General features: G+C 53.6%; 1 protein-coding gene across 1 annotated transcript in view; it reads left to right on the top strand.

Moving 5' to 3' along the window:
• The window catches only part of OTOF (otoferlin), a 110,465-nt gene extending 89,542 nt beyond the window's left edge, over nucleotides 1-20,923 (top strand). Inside the window, exons 35-52 of the mRNA XM_064510193.1 lie at nucleotides 34-196; nucleotides 1,487-1,617; nucleotides 2,712-2,741; nucleotides 3,510-3,647; nucleotides 4,498-4,564; nucleotides 6,978-7,132; nucleotides 8,762-8,896; nucleotides 9,700-9,837; nucleotides 10,704-10,831; nucleotides 11,405-11,575; nucleotides 12,145-12,305; nucleotides 13,123-13,265; nucleotides 13,846-13,934; nucleotides 15,813-15,911; nucleotides 18,707-18,948; nucleotides 19,480-19,658; nucleotides 19,864-19,964; nucleotides 20,733-20,923. Of these exons, the coding sequence (XP_064366263.1) occupies nucleotides 34-196; nucleotides 1,487-1,617; nucleotides 2,712-2,741; nucleotides 3,510-3,647; nucleotides 4,498-4,564; nucleotides 6,978-7,132; nucleotides 8,762-8,896; nucleotides 9,700-9,837; nucleotides 10,704-10,831; nucleotides 11,405-11,575; nucleotides 12,145-12,305; nucleotides 13,123-13,265; nucleotides 13,846-13,934; nucleotides 15,813-15,911; nucleotides 18,707-18,948; nucleotides 19,480-19,658; nucleotides 19,864-19,964; nucleotides 20,733-20,913 (2,451 nt within the window). The 3' untranslated portion in view covers nucleotides 20,914-20,923. The remainder of the gene's footprint in view (nucleotides 1-33; nucleotides 197-1,486; nucleotides 1,618-2,711; nucleotides 2,742-3,509; nucleotides 3,648-4,497; nucleotides 4,565-6,977; nucleotides 7,133-8,761; nucleotides 8,897-9,699; nucleotides 9,838-10,703; nucleotides 10,832-11,404; nucleotides 11,576-12,144; nucleotides 12,306-13,122; nucleotides 13,266-13,845; nucleotides 13,935-15,812; nucleotides 15,912-18,706; nucleotides 18,949-19,479; nucleotides 19,659-19,863; nucleotides 19,965-20,732) is intronic.
• The last annotated feature ends 5,709 nt before the right edge of the window (nucleotides 20,924-26,632 follow it).

Genomic DNA, 26,632 nt, shown 5'->3' with positions numbered 1-26,632 from the left:
AGCCCTGGATAACCATCATACCTTTGCTTCCAGGACCTCCCAGAGAATGAACTGCTCCACCCGCCCCTCAACATCCGGGTGGTGGACTGCCGGGCTTTTGGGCGTTACACCCTGGTAGGGTCCCATGCCGTCAGCTCCCTCCGAAAGTTCATCTATCGCCCACCAGATAAGAAGGCCCAACACTGGAATATGACAGGTACCAGGCTTGGGCCAAGGGGGACAGGCTGGTGTGGGTCATCAGTGGGGCACTGCACGCAACTTGGAGGAGGTGGAAAAGAGGGAGATGGGTAGCGGGTTGTTAGGACTATGGGACATTGTTTGCTTGTTGGTTAAGCAAACTGTGATTCAGGGTTCCCATCAAAGGAGTGGGAAACCATGGGGTATGAGGCCATCATTGCCTTTTGAGTTTTTTGATCCATGGGTCTCACTGTGATGACTGCCTGCTCTTCCTTATACCTGTAAGACAAGAAAGACTGGTTCACCTCAGACATATCTGTGTTTCTATGGCTCTACAATCCCCTCAAGACTGGGAGATGAATTTGCCATGCTCTGTGCATGCTACTGCTATTCCTTGGGTAAAGGCTAGAAAGCTGCAAAAACCAAAGGTGCAAAGGCCCGTCAAGACCTGTCCCACAAACAGCCTCTTGGTTTTCTCAGGGATCTCTCCTCACTGGTGATGGGGAAGGTTTGAGGTCCTGTCCAGCTGGTGGATGAAGCAGTGAGCTCCCCATTTGTCTGCTTGCATTCAAAGCCCTGCATAGTTTGTGCTTTGGCCAGTGTGTGGTTGTTCAATTGCCTGATGCATCAATATGTTGATTAAGCAGAGTCCACACTGGGGCCTAGGGTGGACCTAGCTGTTGTGTGTGGCATTAGAGTCTCCATTCGAGCTGGTCATCTAGTCGGGACACAGCACTGAAGTCTGAATTAGGAATGCCTCATCCTAAAGCAGGTGCCTGCAGGTGATCAGCTGCGCCTTGCCCTAAACTCTGATGACTGTATTCAGATTTCCATTGGTGATAAAACACCTCCAGGACAGACAGCTCAGGCTCCCATGGAGGAGATACAGTCAATACACTTAATGTAGTCTGGAGGGCTGGACTCATTCTTGTGTCATTGCAACTACCTTTTATGTCTAGGGAACAAGACTTGTGCTCTAGACGAGACTGAATTACTTTGATCTCCAGTGATTATAAGGAGAACCTGGGATGGCTTGCTCGGATGGAGATGCCTCCCCTGTGGACATTTATAGCAAGGGGAGATTAAATGTCAGGAGGACAGCAGCAAGACCAGCAGTGTTCCTGGCAGCGAGGCGGCCACTGTTTGAATCCCGGCCAATGTGCTCATTTCCCTGCTTTTGTCCTTATCTGAACAAGGCGGTCACACACCACTCCTGCCTGAACCCTGTAGGATCTCACTTGAGCTCTCAGTTTCTACTCTGCACTATCCCCTCTCTCTTTTTCTCTTTCTTTCTCTGTCCTCTGTCCAGTTAAACTGCTCAATGGCTGTCTGGCAATGGCCAACAGAGGCCCTCGCTCTCGCCCCACAGGGGAGATTGTTGTCAATGTGGAACCTGAGGTTCCCATCAAGAAGATGGAGACGATGGTGAAGTTGGAAGCTGTGAGTATCCATGTGTCAGCACTACTTCAGCATTTCTTTCTTGACTGCATTGCAAATAACTCAGGGATCCCCCCACAAGCAGAGGCCACCTTGTCCTGTTGGACATGTAATTGGACTGATGCCTGGAATTAAAGGCCTTGAGGTCACAGTCAGTTGTATAAATCAATCACTTTCTCTCTTGGCTGAAATCAGCTAGTGCTTGCTGCCCAGGAAAAGACTGTCTGGGCTAAGGAAATTAGGTATTTTTATGTTTTCATTCAAAGACAGTTAAATAGGAACGAGCACCCATGAGCATAACCCTTGTGCTGTTCGGTCTGAACCATCATTCTGTGAATGGTGCAGGCACAAGCATCAGTAATGTCCCTCATACACAGCTGCAGCAATCCTGCCCTTTCAAAGCATCACACAGTGTACGATCTCTACAAGCAGCCAAGGCTAAACAGATTTTCCTGATACTTCTCCCTTTTTCACTATTCAGCCCTTTCCTCAAGAATGGTTTTGAGATATGTAAATTCCTATGTCAGTTCTTCGAAATGCCTGTTCAACAGTCACCTATACACAGAGTTCCTAGCAGATGCACAAAAAGCTCTATCGTGTGCATTCGCATTCACAAGGAGTCTGTTCGCAGAGCTGTGTTCAAGAGGACTCCCAGAGTATGTGTGCATGTGTGAAAAGCCCCGGCATGCACATGCTTCTTGGCTTCCTGAAATCTACCAGAAAAACTTGCAAACCTCCCTAGCTAGACAAAAAAAGCTCCAAGAGAGCAGAGTGGTATTATCCACACCCAAGGCCCAGGTATCTTTCCAGGCCCATGCTTGTTTGGGATCGTGGTTCTTCATTAGCAGAGATCTCCCAAGAGGAGGTGGGTTCGGGGTGTCACAGCAGACCTCTCCCTTCTATGCAGAGCTTCCCAACCAGGGCTGTTCATTCAAGGCTTTTGGTTCCTGCATTCCTAGGAAGCTGTTTGTGACTTCTCTCAGCTCACTGTGCAAATATGTGTCTATGTGCATTTGCACTCGGCTGCATTTTGGTGGTGCAGTTGCCACGCTAACCCGCCCTTCCCTCTCGCTGTTCCCTTTTACCCCTGGCGGCAGAACTCAGATGCAGTGGTGAAGGTGGACGTGGTAAGTGATGGATCTGCTTTGCATCCCTGCTTCTACCCTTCCACCCCCCATCCTACCCTTCTGTGTGGCTTCCCGTGAGTCATCCTCTGCCTTGCCTGTCCTCCTGCTGCTGGGTGTGAGTGGGGCTGGGCTGGGCTGCACAGCACGGACGCCACGGCACCAGCCACCCTCGTGCATCCTCAGCACCTCCCAAATAAGCAGGGACCATGGCCCCTTCATCCCAAGGCAGAGACAGAGCAATGTTGCTTAGATCATAGCTACAGCACTAGCTTGGTCCCTACAAATTCGGGAATACATCTGGGTGAGCACCTCACAGCACAGCTGGGCTGGGAGGAGCAGGGCAGACAGCATCCTGGCAGTGTGCATGATGATTATTCCCATCACAGCTACCTGGTTGTGGTACCAGCTCCAAAAGGCTTAATGGTGACACTAAGTGGACTCAGGATACCTTGCTGGGACGGGGGGCCTGGTACCATGTGAGATTCAGGTCCTTCAGCCTAGGAAACGCATGAGTGAAAGGGATGATGAACAAGTGAGGACGTCTCAGATTTAGCACTCTGTCACTGTCTCTCTGGAGCCTTGGGCACCCCACTTTGCTACTCTGTGCCTCAGTTTCTCCAGCTGTAAAGGGGGGCAGTGCTAATGATACAGCCCAACTAGGAGGGTTCTGCCTTTCCAAGTGATTTACCCATCACCTTGGCACTTTGAGACATCTCGCTTCCATCTGATCCCTCTTCCTCTCTGTCTTTGCTTCCTTTCTTCCTGCAGTCTGAGGAAGAGAAGGAGAAAAAGAAGAAGAAGAAGAAAGGAGGAGGAGGAGGAGAGGAAGTAGAAGAGGAGGAGCCGGATGAGAGCATGCTGGACTGGTGGTCCAAGTATTTTGCTTCAATTGAGACGATGAAGGAGGTGGGTGCAGAGCAGTGGAGGGGTGTATGCAGAGGGGCACAGGAAGGTGGTGTTTCCTGCCTGCAAGGTCTCGGCTATTTCAGCACAGCAGCACAATCCTGATACCTTTTGGGGTGGCACAGCAGTGGACTTCTCTTTAAACGCAAACACTGCCCATTCCTAGCACTAAGGCTGGGACTGCCGGCCTGGGGAAGGAGGGGAAGTGTGTGCATTAAAGTCCCCATAGCCAGTGTGAAAAATGGGGCAGTAGGGAAGCAGAGAATAGCTTCTGTTTCTGCCTGATTATTTTCTCTTTTGGGGCCTGGTCCTCCACTGTTACAAAGAAGAACCTTAACACTAAAGGATCTTCCCACCACAAACATCCCTGGGAACTCCTCCAGCCACCCTTGGATACCCCAGAGCCATCCCCATTTTCCTGGGCTCTGTCCAGCTTCTGGATAGACACAAAATTCAAACAAACACGAGAGGCGTAAAACTGCTTTAGATGCCAAATAGGACAGTGAGAGGAGAAGGCTGTTCTTACAGAGACCAGGGCAGCCTTGTGCCCAAAGGCTTGGGGCCATGCTGCATTCCTTGCTAAGCTCATCTGTCAATGAGGCTTTCAACTGGCAGAGCAGAGCAGGATTTCTCTTCCTTCAGTGTACTAAATTTCTCTGGTTTGTATTCAGAACGCAGTCATTTAGCAGCATCAAGACTGTATTGAGCAACTTTGATTTCTCCAGTTCGGCTAGATCCTAGCTCACTGCTCAGACTAGGAGGAGAGAGCTGTGACCCCTAAGCTAGACACTTTCAACGAGCACAAAGACCTCAGTGCAATTGCCCACTCATTGCTCACTTCATTTCTCCCCAGCAACTCCGGCAGCAGGAAGCGGCCGCAGCAGAAGCAGAAGAGAAGGAGGAAATGGAGATTGCAGAGGGTGAGCTGTTTGCAAGCAAGGGAGGGAACGGGGCAGAAGGGTAGGACCAGGATTCCTTTTGGTGCTTGGGCACCCAATTCAGAGCATGCAATTGCTCTTCTGCTCAATCAGATGTTCCCGGTGTGCTGCATATCCCCAGGCAGGATCAATTTTTGTGAATGCAGACCTGCTGTGGATTGTGTTGGGCTGACATATTAGGATGGACATGCCAGGTGACACCCATTCAGAGTGTGGTATTGTGGCAGCCTCCAGCTCATCCATGCTGGAAGGAAGGCTGTGTGGAAGTAACGAGATCAATGACTAGGATCTGTATTATTGACTGAAGACATTTTTGTGCAGTCAAAAGTTAGTAGTCATGTCACCTTGGCCATGCATTTGTGTTAGCTCCAAGGCTGCGTGCCCAAAGTGTATTGGGAAAACCAAGGACTAGGTACTTTAAAATCACCTGTACATGGCTTTCCTTCCCCACCATGGAGGAGACTTTATGGAGGCCGCCTTATTTTGCCCCAGTTTTGCCAGGGAAGATTAAACCAGACAAAATGTTCAGGATTCATCTAAACTAACTGCTTTTATCTTCAGTGTAGAGCTCTTCTTTTCTGGTGTTCTAGAATGAGCGGTAAAGAAAATTATGCACTTTTAGGGCAAGTTCTCTGACGTGTTTTGGATACTATCTTAAGATAAGATGAACTGCGCCCTCAGTGCATTTTTCTCTCAAGGAGTCTGGGAAGGCAGTAGCTCATATGGGGCACTGCAGATGCCTCAGGCTGATTAAGACAAATTTCATACCAAAAGAGATGTAGGCTGAGAATATCAGTGAGCCAGGAACTGCTATCCAAGGGTGACTTTGTCCACACTGCAGGCTCTTTGGGAGTCCCACCAGCAAGGCTGGAAAGTATTCCCCTAAGGACTCTTACCCATGGTTTTGATTGCCCAGCTCAGTCATGAAGACTGAGATGGCTGGACGTTCCCATGCAGCCCCAGACATGGGTTCAAAGCATTCACTTTTACTGCAGGGATTTATTTCATGTGGTGGAGCAGCTCAGCTCTGGGGGGGATGGCAAGGAGCAGAAGGTTAGGAGCCCTTGTGTACAGGCTCAGCAAAGGGCTGCCCGATGGACCAAATGGGCAGTGCAGTGAAGAAGGGCAGCAGCAGATAGCATTGAATTCCCAGCACTATCTGCTTCCCCTGCTCTCCATATATCATGCATGGGGTTGTTTTGTTCATGCAGAATTCATTAGCTGAGAAAAATACAGAGCCTGGTTGCTATTTAAAGACTAGCCTTCATATCACAAGAAAGATGAGGCCAGGTGTTGCTGGCATCTTGGCATCTTGGAGATGACTCTGAGCAGCTTCTGCCTGGGCTTGCTGTCACAGCAGAGCTGTTGGGGGGTGTCTTGTGTCCCTCCTTGTTCTCTGTCAGTCATTCTGAGCAGGGCCCATTTCTCCTTTACACTCCCCTTCCTGACTCCTTCCCTCTTCCACATCAAGGGTTTGGCTGTTGTCATCTGTCTGTTATCATCTGCATTGCACAGCAGTCATGAAAGCTGGCAGGATGGGGGCAGCCAGGGCCAGGGATTGCACATGGGTGGGAGAAGTGTGCAGTGTTGTCCAGCCTCCTTCCAACATGCCTTTCTAGGCCGCCTGTTCTGTGTCCTTAGCTGGTGGCCACTCTGAACAGAGAGATCCCAACACCCTGTTGTTGCAGCCGGTCATTGCCATCACCTTTCAAGAGCAACAGTCTGTGCATTGGCACTGAGCTTCAAGCATCGTCGCCTCAGTGATACCCAGGCAGGGGCTTTACTCTCCAGGCTGCACACGTCTTGGGCATCTGGGTGCAGGAAATATTCTCTTCCACGGGCCAGTCTAGCAGGGTGCCCTTAATGTTTTTCATTCCCTTCTCTTTTCTCCAACACCACTGGCTGCTGACTGACTGTCAGCTTCAAGGTCACAACGCAGACCAGAGTGAGATGGGGAAACGAGCCCTCCAAGGAAGACTGGGAAGGGTATTGTACTACCAGCCCAGCAGGAAAAGTGGAAGGAAGAAAAAAAGGGCTATCCTGCTATGGGCAGGATCAGATATTTTCACTGCTATTGAAGCTAGACAGAGCCTAGCGCTCTCAGTCCATGTTTCGTAGTCCTCCAAATGACTCCTGCTCAGGTCAGCTCTGGAAGCTCCCTACACAGAGACCTCTGGGCTCCTGCAAATGCTGTGACCTGAGCTGAGGAAAGACAGGAGACAGTTTGAAGGGTTTCTGTAGGGCTGGGATGGGAGTTGCAGGCAGTAGCAGCTGTCAGCTTTCATGTTCCTCCTGTTTGAATACCTGTGATCATGTCCCCCTTCCCTGTCTTCCCCTGCTCCACCTCACCCTCATTTCCATCTCCTCCATTCCTATCGCTTCCCCCTGGACTCAGAAATCAAACTTGATGACTCTCCCACGAAAGGCTCCAAGAGTCAGATGAAGAACAAGGAGAAGTTCAAGGCACCCAAAGATGACAAGAAGAAGAAGCAGCAGTCGGGCCCCGAGCTTCCTGAGAAGAAGAACAAGCAGAAGATCGATGAGCTGAAGGTATGTGTGTTGGCAGGGGGAGGAGGAGGAGGCTCTGTCTGCTTGACAGCAGGCTGGAAGTCAGATCCTAGCCATCTGGAAAACACAGCAGGATGGATCAGCCCTGCATGATGCATCTCACCTGTCTGAGGGGTACCTAACTCTAGGTAAGATGTGCCTTGGGACTGCCAAATTCTCTCCATAAACTGAGAGAGTCAAAGGTAACTAGCTTTGCAGAAAAGGACCTGGGATCCTGGGGACAGCAAAAGTCAGCAGTGCAGCCTTGTAGCAGTCAAGGCCAACTGCACACTGGGCTGTATTAGCAAGAGTCAGCCAGCAAGCTGAGGGGAGGGATTCTTCCCCTCTTTCTGGCACTTGTCAGATCCCGTCTGGTTTCTCGATGCTGACTGGTGCTTCCCAGCACAAGGAAGACACTGACATACTGCAGTGAGTCCAGTGGTAGAAGCCACCAGTGTGGTCACAGGTCTGGAGCACATGACATACAAGAAGAGGAAGAGGCTGAGAGCTGGGTTTGTTCAGCCAGGAGAAGACAAGGTGAATGGGGGATCTAATTTCCATCTTCAGCTGGCAGTGGTACATTGGTGGTACGTTGATGGTACATAGTAGAGAGTCACAGAGAAGGCAGAGGACAAAGGAGAGTGCAAAAGGATGAGAGGAAATGGACACAAGATGCAGCAAAGGAAATTCCTGTTGGACACAAAGCATCATTGATTTCCCATAATGAAATTATTTATTGAATGTGCTGCAACTCTGCAGAGACCTCAATCCTTGGAGATACTGGAGCTTGACCCTGAGCAACCTGCTCTAACTTTGAAGTTGGCCCTGTCTTTAGGGCCAGCTCCTGAGGTCCCTTCCCACCTTGCTTCCCATATGACCGTATGACTTGCCCATCCAGAGATGCCCACATTTGATCTGGCAGATCCCATGCTCAGCAAGTAGACATCTAAAGCTGCTAACGTGAATGCCACCCTGAGTGCGCAAACAGCTGCTGTATGTAGGATTGAAACACGTCTGATGGCAGCAGGAACCTCCCCACTGTGGAATCACAGTCTACAGTTGTATTAGGAGATGGATCAGGGACAGGCATTGCCCATCATGCACCCAAACCAGGACCCTGCCTCCAGGCTTGGCACCGGAGGCCGAGGCCAATGTACCTGGCCCCATCCCACTGCTGGTCAGGGGCAGGGGATAGCCTGGGGCAAGGCTATCACAAGGGCAGTTTGGATGGGCCCTGGATAGGGGAGAGTTTCTGCTGGGCCATGGCCAACCTGGCCGAGACTCAGGACAGGGAAATGCCTTCGTTCAGTTTAGTGGTCCATGGGCTTTACTTAGATTAATATCATCTGTGAATCTGGGGCTGAGAAGGGATTTGAACCAGAATCATACACAAAAGGAGGACAGCTGCACAGCCCATTCAGCTGAGGTTCCTTCTTCTACGCAACCAGTTTGTGAAGGTGCTTGTGGCATCAAGGTGCAACCCAATGCCCTTGACCCAATTCCTTCCCATCCTAGAGAATTAGGCACTGGGAACTAAGGTGTTCGTGCTCACTTTGAGTTTCCTTGGGTAACCACTGGATATTTTCCTCATATTCTTTTTACCTGATTCCCTCTAATTTTCTGACATCGTAGGTCTTCAACAAAGAGCTGGAAACAGAGTTTGATAACTTCGAGGACTGGTTGCACACCTTCAACCTGCTCCGTGGGAAGATTGGGGACAACGATGACAATGCAACAGAAGAGGAGCGGATAGTGGGGAGGTTCAAAGTGAGCCTGGCTGCTGAGTTGGGTCAGGGCAGGGACAGCTTGGGGAAGCCTTGCCTACAGGTTTCGCTCCTGAAGGTGCATTAGCTAAAGGAGGTTGGATGCAACAGATGCCAATTTGCGTTGACCCAACCACATCTCCTTGCAGGAGGAAAAGCCTCCAAGGATAGCCCCAGGAATCAGATGGCTTCAGAGAGTGCATCGCAGAGGGAGGGATTTGCAGCAAACAGATCTTTAGTGATTCCTACAGAAGGCCAAGTGAAAAGCAGATCCTCTTTATTGCTCACTGTGGATATAAGTCATGCCCCCTCTTCTTGGAGGGGGTGATCTTAGCCAAATGAAGCCTGTCGATGCCAGTTTTACTCTTCATTTGCTTAGGAGAGGAGATGAGCTGGCAGTTCCCCACTTTAGCTAAGATCAAATGATAAGGAAACATGGAAATCAACTGTGTTCCACTTGGTAGCTCCTGGATTTCCCAGACCCTCCCTTGACAATGCCTTTTATTTCCATTGCTATTGGTGTTCTGCCAGTTTTATTCCTGGAATTCCCTATCCATGCACACCTTGCTCATTGGATTACTCTGCAGGCCTCCTTCACTTTGTCCAATTTCTCTGCTCATGGTTGTATCCTCTGAAGGGGATGCTTGTGAGGCAGAGGAAGCTTCCAGACCTTGCCTGTCTGCTACAAAACATGGCTAGAAACAAGGATAGAAACTCAGCTTTCAGGAAGGATGGTTTGGGATGGTCTGCTCACCCTGAGCCTCTGGAGCAACAGGAGTAATCAGGCTGTGCACTCTCTTACACTAGGGCTCCATGTGTGTCTACAAGGTGCCTCTCCCTGATGATATCACCAAGGAGGCAGGATACGACCCCAACTTTGGCATGTTCCAGGGGATCCCCAGCAATGACCCCATCAATGTGCTGGTCCGAGTCTATATTGTGCGGGTGAGTAGAACCATGTGGTATGCCAAGGTGTGATGCTATGTTCCCTTACACTACTCACACGCAGGAGCTGGTCCTGAAGCTGCAAGGATGCTGACTTTTAGTTCTTGGTGCTGCTGGTGTCAGCAGCCAAATGATAACAGATGGCACCAAGGCCAAGGATGCAGCATGAGGACCGAAGCAGCTCATTGATGTGGACTTGAATAGGGTGTCTCCATAGGTTTGTGCTCTAACCACTGGGCTACTGAGCCTGTGTCAGTTCCAGACACCTGGCATATAGGGTGGACTGAGGTGTTTGTACTAATGCTCAACCTAAGACCAATTTGGAGAACAATTTGGATCAGCCCAGATTACAAGATTCTGGTTCCTTGCAAAGCCACAACACTTCAATGAGGCACATGCAGAGCAAACCAGGAGGAGGCTCACCCCTGCTTACAGGGAGAAGCCAGAAGCTCTTGGCCCAGTAAGTCAGTGGAGAGAAAGAGAAAGACCAGGGGATGTCTTCTTGACATCTCAGTCAAGTTTCTGCTGTAGGTCTCTATCTAGAGGAACCTGTTTCTTTCCACTGATGAGAGAGAAGCCAAAGGAGACAGTGGTTATGTCTTTCCTAAGGGCCATGGCCACTTGGGCCTGGCATGAGTCAGCCCAGACCAACACACCCAGCATCAACCCATCCCCAGGCAGGGTTAGCAAAAGGCAGGAGTTATCCCTGGTTTAAACTGACCCACCATATTTAGGGGGGTAAAAGAACTTAGCCACATGGCTATGGCCAGATAGGGCCAGCTGCTCTCAGGAATGGAGAATAGGAACTGTCTCTGAATTGTTGACTAGCATGGACTGGGCGGATGTATCTTGTCTTTTCCCTACAGGCCACAGACCTGCACCCAGCTGACATCAATGGGAAAGCTGATCCCTATATTGCCATCAAGCTGGGGAAGACAGACATCAAAGACAAGGAGAACTACATCTCCAAGCAGTTGAACCCTGTCTTCGGAAAGTGAGTTGCCCCAGCCCTGTTAGCTGTCTTCACTCTGAAGAGTGAGCTAAGCCCATCAGCCCTTGGACCTGCTCCCTACCCATCCCACAGCCACAGCTTGGGGTCGAAAGACGGGACTGATCACACTGAACTTTACTTGAGTGCAGTGTAGGTGTCCTCATTTAAGTCATCTGTCCTTCTTTGTCAGCAATCTGGTCAACACTGTCAAGAGTGTTTAAGAGAGAGCCATATCTATCAAGATGGATACCCACTTTAGGAAGCATTAGGCCTGAACCCAATTAACAGTGTTGCCTGGCTCTCCAGCGACACACGAACTTAGTTTCAGGGCTATTGGGAATCCAGGTCAGCAATCATCCTGATCCATCTCCTGTCTAGGGCTGCTGGTTCCAAAACAGTCCATGCAGAGAATTAGTTACAACACTAAATTGAATGTACTGCAGTAGCAGATGTAATCAAACACTATCTACAGACTGGAGCAGACCCACCTCACCCATATGTCTGTCTTGAGCACCATCCAAACCCTTCAGTGGCTACAGCCTGTTCTCCCTCTTCATCTGCTTTCTCCTGCCATAGATCCTTTGATATTGAGGCCACCTTCCCTATGGAGTCCATGCTGACAGTGGCCGTGTATGATTGGGACTTGGTGGGGACCGACGACCTCATCGGAGAGACCAAGATTGACCTGGAGAACCGCTACTACAGCAAGCACCGAGCTACTTGTGGGGTGTCACAGACTTACTCCATGTACGAGCAAAGCTTTCCCTGTCCAGCCTCTTGCCTGGATTAATCTCGGTCTCATCTTCCATGCTAGGCCTAGATCTCCTGTAGGAATCTCCCTCTTTCATTGCCTGGTGATGAGGGAATCTGTGCTGTGCCCTCACTCTTAACATGGGCTTCGGGACCAGCAGAGCAGGGTAGCAGGAGAGCAGGTGGTGAGCAGGAGCACAGGGCAAGGAGGAAGGGGCTAAGGGGCATTGGTAGGGCTGAGCATAGAAGTGAAACCATCACTGAAATAGCAGCTGGGCCAAGGCAGCAGAGCTGAGCATCAGTAGTCAAGCAGAGTTCACTGGGGACTGCTGGTCTGGGTCAGCACAGAGTAAAGGCACTGGAGTGGAAAGGTATTGGCAAAGTTTAGAGTTGGGGCACAGATGGCCCTATCTTCCTCTGAAGTTTCACATTTGGGGCCTCAGATTCTTCCCGTATGAATCCTGGGTCCTGAGGGGCAGTAGCATTTGCCTTCCTGGCAGATGGAAACAAAATTCCTTCTTCCTCCAAATCTTGCTACTACTCTGACCTTGCCCTCTTGTTCACAGACATGGGTATAACATCTGGCGTGACCCCATGAAGCCCTCCCAAATCCTGTCCAAGCTGTGCAAAGAGGGCAAGGTGGATGGGCCACACTTTGGGCCAGGAGGAAGAGTGAAAGTCGCCAACCGGGTCTTCACTGGCCCCACGGAGATCGAGGATGAAAATGGTACCCACCCCATTGCATGAAGGTGACAAGGGGAGCAGGGGGCTGGGGTGTCCCCTTATCATCCAGAACTGAATCCCATTACCCCACACAGCATTGCAATGTCTCTCCAGCCACTGCCTTGTGTGGGGCCTGCATTATGTCGCAAGCTAGCCAGCATCTTATAGACCACCCAGGCCAGAGGGTTGCTGTCAGAATTGCTCGTGAGCATCCACGGCATGGCAACATCAAAGCTGCCTTTGAAAACTTCTTCCTGGCAGTTTACGTCCAAAGGGTATTGCAGACAGACCATCCTGGCCCTTCCAGGGTTTAGGAAGCCACTGTCCACATAGCTGCATCCCCAAACAGCAGTTATGTCCAAATCACTTGTATGTACTCAGCAAAGTTGAATGTAGACCAGGAGGGGTACAGAGGAGGAGGACAGCAGTGTCCATGGCTACAGGGCTTGTTTAGCCTGGGAAAATACAGACTGGTAGGGAGTCTGGACGTTCCTGTGAATGCCTAGGAGTAGGAAGAGGAGAAAGAGGGGAGTTAGGAAGTGTTGGTGCAAGGACAAAGTGGGTACAAGAAAATGAGAGGAGCAACCACTAGGCAGTTCTGCTCCCTTGGAGTAGGTTGGAGCTAGAAGAGGTAGCTAACAGGAGCAGTGTGTGCAGCCTTGGGGAAGGAGATGTCACCAGAAGTTTGCAAGCCCAGACTGAATGTACTTCTGTCAGTAAGAGCTTGGGCCCTGCTTGGGGTGGAGGAACAGGGTTGTTTGCTGTTCCTGGTGTCTCTTCTGCCCAGTTCTCCAAACTCAGTCCTCCCTTTGCTCACACAGGACAGAAGAAGCAGACAGATGAACACCTAGCCCTGACCGTGCTGCATCATTGGGAAGACATCCCACGAGCAGGCTGCAGGCTGGTCCCTGAGCACGTGGAGACACGTCCGTTGCTGAACCCGGACAAGCCAGGCATTGAACAGGTCCCCACAGCCCCAGAGCAGGGGGGAAAAGGCAGGGCCTGCTGAGCCTCCAAGCAGGGAGGAGAGATCTCAGCTGGGCAGAGCACCTGCAACCTACCTTGTCACAGGGAACAGTGGGGAGGGAGGCAGCCTACGAAAGGTGGCACTTGGGCATAATATCCCTTAACGCTCTCCCTGTTGACCCCAGCTGACTAAATCTGCAATGCTTCATCTCCAGCTGGCATCTATTTCATACCCCCAAGTCTCGGGGTCCCCTGCCTCCCCCATGGCTGTGCTCTTCTTTCTCGGCACCATGCCATAACAGAAAAAACTCCTCTAAAAGGGGCAAAAAAAAAGGACAAACAGCACAGTGGAGGCCTGCCCAGCCCCACATCTGGCAGGGTTCAGTGTGGTGCTGCAGGCCCTGCCCAGCCCCACATCTGGCAGGGTTCAGTGTGGTGCTGCAGGCCCTGCACTGCCTTGGCAGGACTGGCACAGCCTTACTGATGCTGAAGGGCAGGAGGTGCTGGGGGGGGATGCTGCAGGCATCTTTGGGCAAGGAGGATCTGGGGGACCTGACTGCACCTCTCCAACCTTGCAGGGTCGCCTGGAGATGTGGGTGGACATGTTCCCCATGGATATGCCGGCACCAGGTCCTGCCATTGATATTTCCCCCAGGAAACCAAAGAAGTAAGGAATCTCCCAGCCAACAAACCCCAGGGAAAACCTGTGGCTGGGGATGAAGCCCTGCTTCTCCCTTATTCTACCGCTTCTCCATGGCCAACCTTGGCACAGCCATCTGCCTGGGAACCCCAACCATGCTGGCATGTCCACAGATCCCAAGACCAGAGGCATCAAATGATGTCTTACCCTTCCCCACAGTCTGTGGAGCTGACCCTGCAGGGTGGTATCCCATCTGTTCAGTTCATCCCATTCCTGTCCTCTCCCCCTCTCCCCTCTGATGCTCAGCCCATCTAGATGTCATTTAGAGAGAGGAAAGACATTTCCTTCCTCAGCCTCCATCCTATCCCTGTCTTGCCCAGCTAGACTGTGTCCTTGGGCCCCTTTTGCCCATCCCCAAGGGCTGGGATGCAGAGGCAGCATTTGCATCCTCATGGGAATCTATTGCACTCCTGTGCTCAGCAGACTAGTGTTAGGATCCAAAGCACACTGAAATTGGAGAGAATCTCTTCTTATCTCAGAGGGCCACAGCTTGGGTTTGAAGAGCAGAGCAGGCAGCTGCAGGAAAGCTGAAGCCAAGGCAAGGTCTAGCCACTGAAGCAGACTGGAAAAACAGAGGTGTATCTGTAATGCAGCCAGGGGCAGCCATGCTCAGTAATGCCCTGTGAGCTGGAGCTGCGACATTCCTACTGAGGGGCTGAAGGGAGGGTTTCAACAGCCTTAAAAACACCAATGCACCCTCCTCTGTGGGGAGATGGAGCAGGAAGGGCCATGGCTCTGGTCGCTCTGTTTTGGCAGGGATAAATGTGAGCTCCAGCCAAGTTACAAATTGACACACCAACCTACGCATGTCTTCACACGTGCCCTGGAGAGCACATATGTGAGTGCCTGTGTCTGTAGGAAGACACTGTATTTCAGCAAGGTTCTGCCTATTTATCATCCTAGGGATTTAACCCAGCTCCCCTCTCTTTGCCAGGAGTTTCAGCACTGCGTGGTCTGTTAGCTGTGAGGAGTATCCCTGTGTTGCTTGGACAAATGCTAGGTGCTGTGGAGGCATCACACAGAGCAAGCTCCCACCCATGGGAGCAGGCAGGAGGGTGCTGATGCGGAAGATGGCAGGAGTCTCACAGTCCCGCAGGAGTCCCTGGCACTTCCAACCATGTGATGTGGTTGTGGCCGCATGGCTGCATTTCTCTGCCACTGTCCCCCAGCCCATCTGCACTGAAGCTGCTTCCAGTCCAAGGGAACTGGCTCCCGCTATTCCTCTGCCAACTCCCACTGGAGCTGGTTTATCCATCACCAAAATTCCCAACCAAAACGAGTGCGGTGGGAAACCCCAGGTGGCTGCACACAAAAGGCAAAGCTGGGAGTATCGTGCAGTCTCTGAACTTACTGGAGTCCTAGGAAAGACAGTGATGCCCTATGGACTGCCTGGGACATGGGAGCAGGCACAGCCCTTGCAGCTGACTTCTGAAGGCAGAGACAAGTTCTCCCCTCTTTCCAAGAGGGTGGCCCTGCTGGGTAAGGTGGGGAAATGAGGAAAAGAGCTGGACTCAGACTGTTTTGCAGGACCAACAGACCCCATTGTAACCACAAATCTACCTAAGACTAAGCCTGTGCCTTTGGGTTGAGCCATGCAGCAGTTCAGAGTAGATGAAGGTAAAAATCCCTCTGTTGCTCCGCTGACCCTGCCTGGGCTGCATTCGAGCTCAGGCACAACTCCCCTCTGTGTTTCTGCCCGCTTGGTCCCTAGGACAAGACCCCTGCGAGCGGAGCCCTGCAGTCTGCGTGCCTGGCCCCAGTTTCCTGCAGCTTCACCCCACCTCCTCCTGCCCCTTCCCACCGTTCCTCCGTGCCTCACCTCCTTGTCTCCCTTCCTCCTGCCAGATATGAGCTTAGAGTGATAGTGTGGAACACAGACGAGGTCATCCTGGAGGACGACGACTACTTCACTGGCGAGAAATCCAGTGACATTTTTGTCAGGGGGTATGTACGGTGTGGCTGGCCAGTGTCACCTCTTCTTCTTCTCCCTGGGGTGGTGGTGGTGGGGTGTCCTGCTGCTCACTTAGCCCCCCGGGCTGGTTTTGGAGAGGGGCGTCTGTGATGCAGCCAGGAAGGGTTTCCGCATGGGAAGGGCCAGATAGCGCCAATGCTGTTGTCGTGTTTTGTGCTCTGTCTCTGCCTCTTTGTCTCTCTTGCTGGCTGTTTGACCTGCTGCACGTGTCTGTCTGCGCTGCCTGGCCCGACTGCCCAGATTTGAGCTGCGGGTCATTATCTGGAACACCGATGAGGTGGTTTTGGAAGATGATGCTTTCCTGGTGGGAGAGAAGATGTCTGACATCTATGTCAGGGGGTCATGGCCATGGCCTTGCTGCTTGGTCCCTTCTGTCCCTCTCCCCTTGGACAGGACCTGAGCGCGGGCTGTTCCCTTGCTTGTCTGTCCCTCAGGGCTGCTTCCCTGCATTCAGAGCTCCTGGCAGGCACAGTGCCTCTGTCCCCCTTGGCTCTGGTCTTGGTGCTCCCAGTTGGCTCTTCAGCCCAACACACCTCCACTTCCAGCACCTGGATCCAGATTCCAGTTAGTCTCCTGGCAAGCCTCTCTCTCCTCTTCTCTCATCCAGCAGCCAGGGAGAACCACTTCCAAAACACGCCTGGTCCAGAGACAAGGGAATCCACACCTTCACATAGCAATTCTTCACAAGACATTTCTCTCCTGAGCTGCCAGCATACAGCTAAATCCAGGGGGGTGGAGAAGGTTAGCTGTAGCTCTAGATCTGATGTTCTGTTACTGGAAACACTCGTTAAAATTCCAGTCCTCCCCACTGTCTCAGGCCCCACTGACCGTCCCCATCTTCAGCATGGGGCAGGTGCTGCTTATGGACCATCTCTGAGTGAGTCCTGGCTCAGGATTTACCTTAACATGCTTGTGAGATCCTTTTCTCCTGTCCTCATCTACCAGGGCTCTGAGACTGGCTTTCAATATGGGCTCTGCCAACTTTGGACCCCCAATTTTCCTTTCCCATCCCTGCGGAGCTGCCTGGACTGTCCTGCTTAAGCGAGAGAGGATTTGGATTTTCCAGATTGCAAACTAAGATCTTTTCACTCATGTTAGATTGACACACACAGGTTAAGGCACACCTAGATTATGGTGCAGTGCTCAGCTGGCGAGAAAACAAGCTTTCTCCAAAGCCTTAAACCCCTTGCCATGGCAAAGATGCATGAGGAAGAAGATCAAATCAATATAACAGCATCTAAGGTTGATGGCTGACCTCACACCATGCAGTAATTTCACACTTCCCTGCTAAACCACCACTCAGTGCTTCCTAAAAGCTACACTGATGCTCTGCAGCCTTGTCTGCTGAGGCCAGGTCTCCTCCTCTTGCACCTCATGCTACTCTTAGACAACCAGTTCCATTTTCTCTCTCTGGTCCTGTTTGCCCAGTGCAGTGGAGGGTTGTTTAGGACTGTGCATCCAGTGCCTGCCTCGGCATTCCCAGTGCCATGCTGCACAGAGAGCAGGTGCCCTTGGAGCTATGAACTTTAACGCGCTGGAAGGACCCATGCTCTCTACATCATTCATGCCATTGCTGCATACCAGCAGACCTGTGAAAGACGTGTGTGTGCACATGTGCGTCAGAGGGACAAGGTCTTGTCACTGTCTGTTTCAAGGGAGGTAAGTAGGTGGCTTTGTGCACATGTGGCTTTTCTGCAATGGCTCTAAATCTGAAATGCAACAGGCCTTCCCTGTGTGCGTGAGGTGGGATCACTTACTCTGTGTGTTTTGAGGGACAGAGTGGGGTGTCAGCATGCTCAGAGTCCAGGGGAACAACCCTGTACTAAGTGTCTAAGCACAGACCCACCTCCCTGCTGGCTGCAGCCCCTTGGGACCAACAGATGCACAAAAATCTGAGAGCACCCTGAGGAATGGAGGCCTCCTGTCTTGTCAAAGTAGCTGAGAAGCATTCAAAATGAAGCTATGTTTCCCCCATGGTCAAGGCTTGCTAGTGCAGAGCATTATCCATGTCCCTTTTGCTCAAAGCATTCTGCTCACTGGAGCCACAAAATTGGAGACACGAACATATGCGATGGCAAGGTCAGCATGTTCACCCCGTCTCCAAGGGCCACAAAACTGGGATCCCACTGTCTCCAGTGGAGGAGTGCCTGGCTGAACTGGGCACCTCAGGTCCCTTAGCTAGAGATCTGATCAGTAGATACAACCCCACCCTAAAACACAAGCTGCATCAGGCCCTAAATCCCTCTGATGGGTATGGGCTTGGATAGATGTGGACTGATACAGGGAGCCTGTGGTGACCGGCACACACAGGGCTGTGTCTGCATGGACACCTGATGTCAGGGGTGGTCAAACTACCCCATGCTGGAGTGAGATGGTCTCTACAGCCTCACCTGGGCCTGTCTGCTCCACCAGCACAGGATGAGGACATCCTTCCAGCAAGCTCTGCTCCAGACTTCCCAGCAATGCTCTCTGCTCCTTTCCATCTCTTTAACATTCCCCTGCCCAAAGACCCCTGAAAACCAGCTTGCATTTCTCTCCCTCAACCACCCTGTTCCCTTCAGGGTCCTCATGCCCTTGCTGCCTCTTGGAGAGGCTGCCATGGTGATTTGAGCAACCCCAGCCCATTGCTCATGACTCTTGAGTCCTTCCAGTCTATCCTTGCCTTGCTGGCCTGGAGACATCCCAGCTGCATGCACGGGATGGCCCTGTGCCCTCTCCTCCCTCCTGCTAATGTGTGCCACCCCTCTCACCCCTCTGGTCCCTGCAGGTGGCTGAAGGGACAGCAGGAGGACAAGCAAGACACAGACGTCCACTACCACTCGCTCACTGGTGAGGGCAACTTCAACTGGCGCTACATCTTCCCCTTTGACTACCTGATGGCAGAGGAGAAGATTGTCATCTCCAAGAAAGAGTCCATGTTCTCCTGGGATGAGACTGAGTACAAGATTCCAGCTCGCCTCACACTGCAGGTCTGGGACGCCGACCACTTCTCGGCCGATGATTTCCTCGGTAAGTGGGAAGGGCCAGGCGAGCGAGGGTGACAGGGAAGCTGGGGGTGGGAGGTCACACGGCTGGTGGAGCAAGGAGGGATGTGGGGTGAGACAAGGTTTATGTAGGAAGAGAGTATGGAAGAACAGCCCTGGCCCTTAAGCCAACTATGTCCTACAAACCCCTTTGGATGTTGCATGTGGTAACAGGCAAGATGAGAGCCCTTGTCTTCATGCTGCTGTTCAAAGGCTGATCCTGTTCAAAGACATCAACTTTTTACCTTAGTTCCCAACCTGGGAGCTTTGTGCCCAAGTTAGCTGTGGAGTGCAGGGTGGCTGGAAGCTGTGAGCAGATGATGGAGAGGATGTGGGGACATGACCCAAAAAGTCAGATGTAGTTCTCAGAGGATGCCCGGCCACAGACGTGTGGGAAGATCCCAGGATACCCAGCTCAAAAATGCTCTCCGAGGCAGGCAATGTTGGCCCAGCCCACTTCCAGCCAAAGACTCACAGTTCGGGGTGCCACCCCCTGTGCTTCCTCTTCTCCTCCCAGGGGCAATCGAGTTGGACCTGAACCGCTTTCCCCGGGGAGCCAAGACTGCGAAGCAGTGCAGCCTGGAGATGGTGACAAATGAGGCAGAGCTGCCCGTGGTCTCCATCTTCAAGCAGAAGCGAGTGAAGGGCTGGTGGCCGTTCGTGGCCAGGGATGAAAACGATGAGCTGGAGATCACAGTAAGGATGGGGAGAGGTGGGGGGAATTTTCTATCCTGGGGACTGCACCCTCTGTGTATGTGGAGGCCCCTTTGCAAAGCCCCTTCACGCCTGCCTCTGCTGCGTCAGGCCCCCTCTGCTCACCCCGTCCCTGGCTGGGAAAGTCTTTGGGGGCTGCGGTGGGGAGCACTGCCTGTGCCTCAGCAGGCCTCTCTGCTCCCCACAGGGGAAAGTCGAGGCTGAACTACACCTCCTGACAGCAGAGGAGGCAGAGAAATCCCCCGCTGGGCTTGCTCGCAACGAGCCCGATCCACTGGAGAAACCCAAGTAAGTAGGAGACCCCTCTCCCCAGGAGATGCCTGGGCTTGGGGGAGATGCTGCATCGGGTGGTTCCTGGGAAGGTAGCCAGGCACGGAGAGGTGAGAAGGTGTCACATTTCTGGGGTGTAGGAATGAGGGCTGTGGACAAGGTGCTGGGGTAAAAGGGGCAGAGGCATCTCTCCTGGTTCACCCCATTGCCCTCTATTCACTTTCCCACCTGCCTTGCCTTGCTCTCTTCCTCCTCTCCCTCCCTTCCTAACTCCATGCCACTTTCCCAGCCTCCCACCTCCTCTTCCTCCCCTCTGGTACTAGTTGCCAGGACATCAGCCTCAACTGACCCCCCCCCCCCCCCAAGTCCCTGCATTACTCCTTCTGGCATAAATTCTGTTGGCTGCTCTTGGAAACCTTCCTGATCCTCAAGGTCAGGCTCTTTCACTCCATGAACAGCTATCCAGGGAAGGAGATTGTGGGCTCTCTCACAAGGCCCCTCTTCATCGCCAGCTGGGCTTGTAAAAGGTAAGGCAGGGCTGTGCCAGATTGAGAGCAGGCTGTGGCGAGCCAGGGGGGATCGTGCACTTGGGCAGCCACAGGAAAGCCACATCTGGGTGAGGATGGTTGCTGTGCCTCCAACCCAGAGAGCCTGCTGGGGTGGCTGGATGGGACATCATGCTGTCACCACATCTGCTCACATGGCTGCTGCTCTGGTTGTACTACCTGTTGTTCCTGCCCTTTCCATGGCCACGGCATTCATGAGAGGTGTTTGCTTTCCCAACAGCCGCCCGGACACATCCTTCATCTGGTTCCTCAATCCGCTCAAGTCCATCAAATACCTCATCTGCACCCGCTACAAGTGGCTCATCATCAAAATCGTGCTGGCCCTACTGCTCCTCATCATGGTGGCCCTCTTCCTCTACAGCATGCCAGGCTACATGGTCAAGAAGCTCCTAGGAGCGTGAAGCAAACGGGCCTCCCTCACACCCCCAGCCCACTGCCACCACCTGCCCCAGCCCCATGCCCTTCTCCTCCCCTCTGCCTTGCAGCAGCCTTGGGGGACAGCTTCTTGCTGCTGCTGTGTCTCCTCTTTTGAGTTTCTGCTTTGTGGATCCCTTTCTTGGCTTTAGTCTCAGAGAAATGGTGTTGGAGAAGGGCTCCAATCCCAAGGCTGTACTGTGCCCCTCACCTGAGCTGGCAGAGATGCCTGGCTGGCGACTACGGGGCACCCATGCTGGCGTCTCATATGCCTTGGCCCGGGGGGGGCAGAGACCAGTGCCCCCCAGGCAGCTTGGCCCCTCTGTCCCAGTGGAAATCAGAGCGAGCGCTAGAGTTGCATTGCTGGAGCTGTGGGAACGCGGCCTAAATGCTTGTTCATGGGACACTTTAAAACGGTGATGAAACAGTGACCTGGGGCAGAGCAGCCAGGGCTGGCTGGGAGCATGCAGGGCCCTCCGGCTTGGGGACGAGGCACAGAGCAGCCCCAATGCCTGCCCTCCATGCCAGCACTGCCACTGCCCCCCTCCTAGCCCTGAAAGTCACTGCCCCGATTGCAGGGGCTGATCTCACTACTGGGGACACCACCACCACCAGCAGTCAAGACTGGGCAGAGCCCCTGGGCTCTGCGAGTGGCAAACCTGGCTGCCCCATCCCCAGGAAGGGAGGCTTCCAGCAGCTCATACATCTTTCTAAGGCCATGGAGCCAGCAGTGGTGGTGGGACTTCCTTGGAGGCTCACATGGAGCCAGGTTCTCTGGTGCAGTGTGAGCTCAACCTGGCTGGTTTACTGGTTCATTTTGTACTGATCACTATTTATTGGGTCTGGGGCATTTCTTGCTGTGTATATTGGGGGAGGGAGGGAGGGAAGGAAGGGCTCTTTCCTCAGCCCACTGAAATATTAAGCTGTTGAAGACCCACCTTTCTCAACTTCAAGTGTGCAAGATCCTTACTCACTACCTGAGGAACTCTTGGGGTTGTTTTTAGGATGATGCTGTTTGGATCTGTCAATAAAAGTTGGTTTAAGCTCTTCCAGAAGAGCTGCTCTCTGCTACTACCCTCCATTACCCAGCCATACATGTCTTGGTGGTTCATCTCTAGCCCCCAGTGCAGACTGGACCCCCAGGGCAGAGACCCACTGCCCACTAGGCTGTGAACATGGATCTCAAACGCCACCACAGAATCCAGAATAGTTTGGGTGGTCAGGGACCTCTGCAGATCTTCTAGTCCAAACCCTCTGCTCAAAGCTGGGCCAGCTGGAGCAGGGTGCTCATGGCCATGTCCAGTCTGCTTTTTAATATCTCCAAGGATGGAGACTCCACAATCTCTCTGGGAAACCTGTTCCAGTGTTCAACCACCCTCACAGCGAAGACGTATTTTCTTATATTTAAGTGCAATTTCCTGTATTTCAGTTTGTGCCAGTTGCCACGTGTCCTGTCACTCAGCAGCACTGAGAGGAGTCTTGCTCTCTCTTCCTTACTCCCCCTGTCACACACTGACAGGATCCTCCTGAGCCTTCTCTTCTCCAGCTTGAACAGTCCCAGCTCTCTCAGGCTCTCTCTGCATCACAGATGCTCCAGACCCTTGATCATCTTAGTAGAACTTCACTGGATTTGCTCCAGTATGTCCATATCTCTCTTGTACTGGGGAGCCCAGAACTGTACACAGGGCTTCAAGTGTGGCCTCACCAGTGCTGCACTGAGGGGAAGGATCAGCTCCCTCGACCTGCTGACAACACTCTTCCTAATGCAGCTCATGATACTGTTGGCCTTTCCCGCTTTCCAGCCAGTGGGCCCCAGCCTGTGCTGGTGCATGGAGTTAGTCCTCCCTGGAAGCAGGACTTGGCATTTCCTTCTGCACCACCCTGGGCTTGGAGTCTGTGCAATGCTGAGCGGGCTCCTCTAGCCCTGGCTGCAAGTCCAAGGACTGGAGGGAGACAAGGTGAGGACCACCAAGGGCTGGGTGATCAGGGGAGCCAGAGGGCAGAGCCTAGGTAATCAGATAACTCTTTCTCTCCAGAACACGTGCCAAGGCCTGGCTGAGACTTACCTAGTGATATGAGTCTTTAGTGTTACTTGAAGGCCGTGACAGGAGGTGGGCTAGTGGATCCTGCACTGGCTATATGTGACTGCTGCAGTTTCCAAAGGGTGTCCACCAGCAAGCCCACTTCTTTGAATAAAAAGAACTGCAGAAGGCAAAGACACCTGGGCTCCTCATTAAAGGAGAAGGGACAGAGCAGGGGTCCCAGGAGGATGCTCTCAGGGAGATGGGGAGAGGCTGTGAGCAGGGCACAGCAGTGGAGGAGCACGAGGAGCACTGCCAAAGGCCTCTCAGCAGCACAGCACAGCACAGCCCAGTCCTTGGAGGCAAGCAGAGCCTGCAGGAGAGCTCTGCAGCCCAGGCTGCCCTGGGCACCAAGGGTGTCTGTGCTGTGGGCAGTGGGGCAGCGTGGGGGTGGTGGGTGGGTGGGTGAGTGGGAGAAAGCCCCTGTGCCCAGCCCAGCACGGAGCTGTGCCACTGGTGCAGAGAGCCCGTGTGCCGGGCTGCTTTGCACAAGGAGCCCTTTCGCCCTGCTCTGCCCGTCTCACCCGCCTTCCCCCGACTCTCTTCCTCAACTCTCGCCCAGGGCTTTGCCCACCTGCTCCACATCCACGGGCTCTCTGCAAAAGCAGGGCTTGACGTTGCGCCATCCCTGGGGTGCCTGCCTAGCTGGCTGTCTGGGGAAGGCGAGAGGTCTCATGGGCAAAGGAGAGACCCAGGCAGAGGCACCTGCATCCTGCTGCAACTGTCCGCACCTGTGTGAATGGTTTCAGTCAAGGGGCTTGGTGAGTTTGGGGAAGAAGAATCACTCTCGGCTCCCACCGAATCATGCACAGAGGTTTATTTGCAGGGACCCGGAGATGACAAAGAAACTGGGGAGAGCCATGCTGCCCTGAACGCCTGCTACTAGCACTGCCTCTCCACGGGAGGAAGCACTGCAAGTTTTACAGAGGCAACTCACATTTTCTCCCCACACGCAAGTTGGCAGCATGCCATGCTACCAGACCCTCACAGCCCCTGGCATGCTAAAAATCCATTGCATTTATGAATTTTGGGGAAAAGAACGACTCTGGACTCCCATTGAACCTTGCATAGAGGTTTATTTATGGTGGCCCGGAGGTGACAAAGGCGTCCAGCTCAGCAGGGCACTGGTTACTGGAGCATGTGCCCAGGCGCTGAGCTCTCTGCTTCCCCGCGGCAGCTGCTCCTCGCCCGGCGGCTCCTGGGCACCCGTGGTCTCCTTCCGAGCAGGGCGGCGCATCTGCGGATGCCCTTGCGCAGGGCTCGGAAGCCCCCACAAGTGCAGCCTGGGCACAGCAGGGAGCCCAGCGCCGCTCTGCAGCCGGCGTCGGCAGCGGGAGGGGAGGGCGACGCTGCGGGTGGGGGCCAGAGCTGCATGGTGGGCCAGCGGGGCAGGGCCGTGGGACCCGAGGGCTCCGCTTCGCTTGGGCCCCTGGGCGGCTCCGGGGGCGAAAGAGGCCGAGCTCTGCCTTCCCCGGTCAGCGGCACGGTCGGCTCCTCGAGTGTCAGGCCGTGCGGTGCTGTCTTGAAGGCAGCAGCCCTGAGTCAGGCATGTCGTAGAGGGGGCCTGTAACACCCAGCGGGCACTTTGCCAGCCCTGCCACGCAGCCCTTGGGCAGGCTGCTGCCTCTGCAGCCATGCGGGGAGCAGCGGGGAAAGGGCCTGACTCTCCCTGCCACCCCAGGGCCCTGGCAGCTCCTCAGCTGCACACGGGTGCAAAGGAGACCCGCGCTGCGACCCTGAACTGCTGTGGGAGCTGGACCATGACACAGCTGTCTGACATCGTGTCGTGAGCAGACACTGGGGAAAATGCTCAGGGACATGTCACTGCTGCCACCAGCAGTGCCATTCGCGGGGCAGCCCAGCACACACAACCGGGCCACTGCTGGCGAAACAGCATCGGCTTTTCACCAGCCTGGCAGTGCAAGATCGCAGGTTTTGTCCCAGTTTCTCATGGCACAAGCTGACTTGGCCTTCTTCTTGCTCTGCGTTTGGGTGGCACTCAAACTTCTTGACAAGCGTTTGGGTGACACCACGTTCAGCTCAGGCTTGGGCGTGCCATCGTGGGCAGAGGTGCGTCCAAGTGATGTCACGGTCGCATCATAAGCGTTGGTTCAGCTGAGCTCTGGGAATGCCAGAGCATTAGGTTAAGGTGTGTTGAAGTGATGTCATCATGGCATCATAACCGTGCGCCCCTTCTTGAGGTGCGGTGGGGGAGGCTCCCGTGTCACTTTGCCCATGAGCGAGCGAACGAGCGAGCGAGTGGGAGGAGAGTGTGGCACTTGAGCTGAGACGGAAGAGCAGGAAGCAGGGTAGGAGCTGCCTCCTTTGGTCTTTCCCAGTCCCTCCTCCCCTCAGGCTGATCTCCCAGTGTTTGTCGGCCTCCCCAGTGCCCACAAAGCGCTGCGAACCCCCTCGTTGTGGCACGCCTGTCCCAAAAAGCTCTGCGAGGATGCACTGCCAGTTGGATGGCAGGGTGTGATTGAACCCACCCTCCCTTTCCCAGGCCTGCTGGGAGTGCCAGCACCATGCAACCTGAGGACTACTTTCAGCCCAGAAGGCTCAGGGGTAGATTTTGAGTCTTTTTTTGGTCTTTTTCATTGCATTTTGCATGAGCTGTTTCTGTCCTGCTGAGACAGGTTGCACTGGGAGCGTTAGGGTCGGTGTCCAAGGACTCCTCCTCCTAGCTGCTTGTTGTGTTTTGGACCAGATTGTTAAAGCAGAAGGAAGATTGAGGGAAAACTGTTCTACTCATATCAGGTGTGCTCCCTTGAGCCACGATGGAGGTTTGCAAGGTGATAGCCATATCCTTCCTCCGTGGACTGAGCTATTCTGCCCTCTTACTGCTGGTTGTGATCTTCATGGCAGCGAGGAAAGTGGACGCGGCCGAGGTAAAGAAGCACCCCAGCTTCCACCCCCAAAGCAGGCGGAGAGGCAGGAAGGAGGAGCCCAGAGGTGAGCAGCCCCATCCGAGAGTGCAGGAGGGCCCTACAGCGGGTCCCCAACAAGAAATACCGCTGCCGCCCGCACCCACATCCCCCTGCCCCAGGCAAGGCTCCACGGAGGGGCTGCCCTCGCTCACTCTCTCTCTCTGCCTCCTCTTCCAGCAGCCTCCTTCCTCCTCATGGCCGACAGGGAGGATTCTGCAGAGAGCCAGGAGGCAGGGTAAGCGGAGCCCTTGCCTGCAGAGGTCTGCCCCTCCGGGAGCCCCTGGTAGCGGGACCCTCGTCCTCTGTCCCTCTGCCCTGTGCAGATGCCCCACGACCTTGAGGAGGCCCAGGCTGGGGGAGAGCAGGATGCAGCACAGAGCCACAGACCTGGCCATGGCCCTGAGGAGCTGCAGACGCTGAGCAAGGGATGGGTGGTGGGGGCCACAAAGGGAGGGCAATAGGTTTGGGAGGGCCATGCTGAATGCAAGGGCTGCCCCAAGAACACCTGAAGCCTGCTGCTCACACGCACACCATAGCCCCTTCTCTGCTTGCCCACTAGTGGAGCCCAGCCCCAAGGCCTACTCTGCCCTAAGCCTGTGCCACTTCAGCACCTGCCTGCCCCAGGGGTTGCTGCCTGGGGAGAAGTGGGAGTCCAGCCTCACCTCCTTTCTCCCCCCCAGCTTGCGGAGGAAGAAGAC

The sequence above is a fragment of the Dromaius novaehollandiae genome, chromosome 3, assembly GCF_036370855.1.
Source record: "Dromaius novaehollandiae isolate bDroNov1 chromosome 3, bDroNov1.hap1, whole genome shotgun sequence".
Lineage (NCBI taxonomy): Eukaryota > Metazoa > Chordata > Aves > Casuariiformes > Dromaiidae > Dromaius > Dromaius novaehollandiae.
Note: the sequence above shows the minus strand (reverse complement) of the source record. Positions and strands in the feature narration are given on the sequence as shown.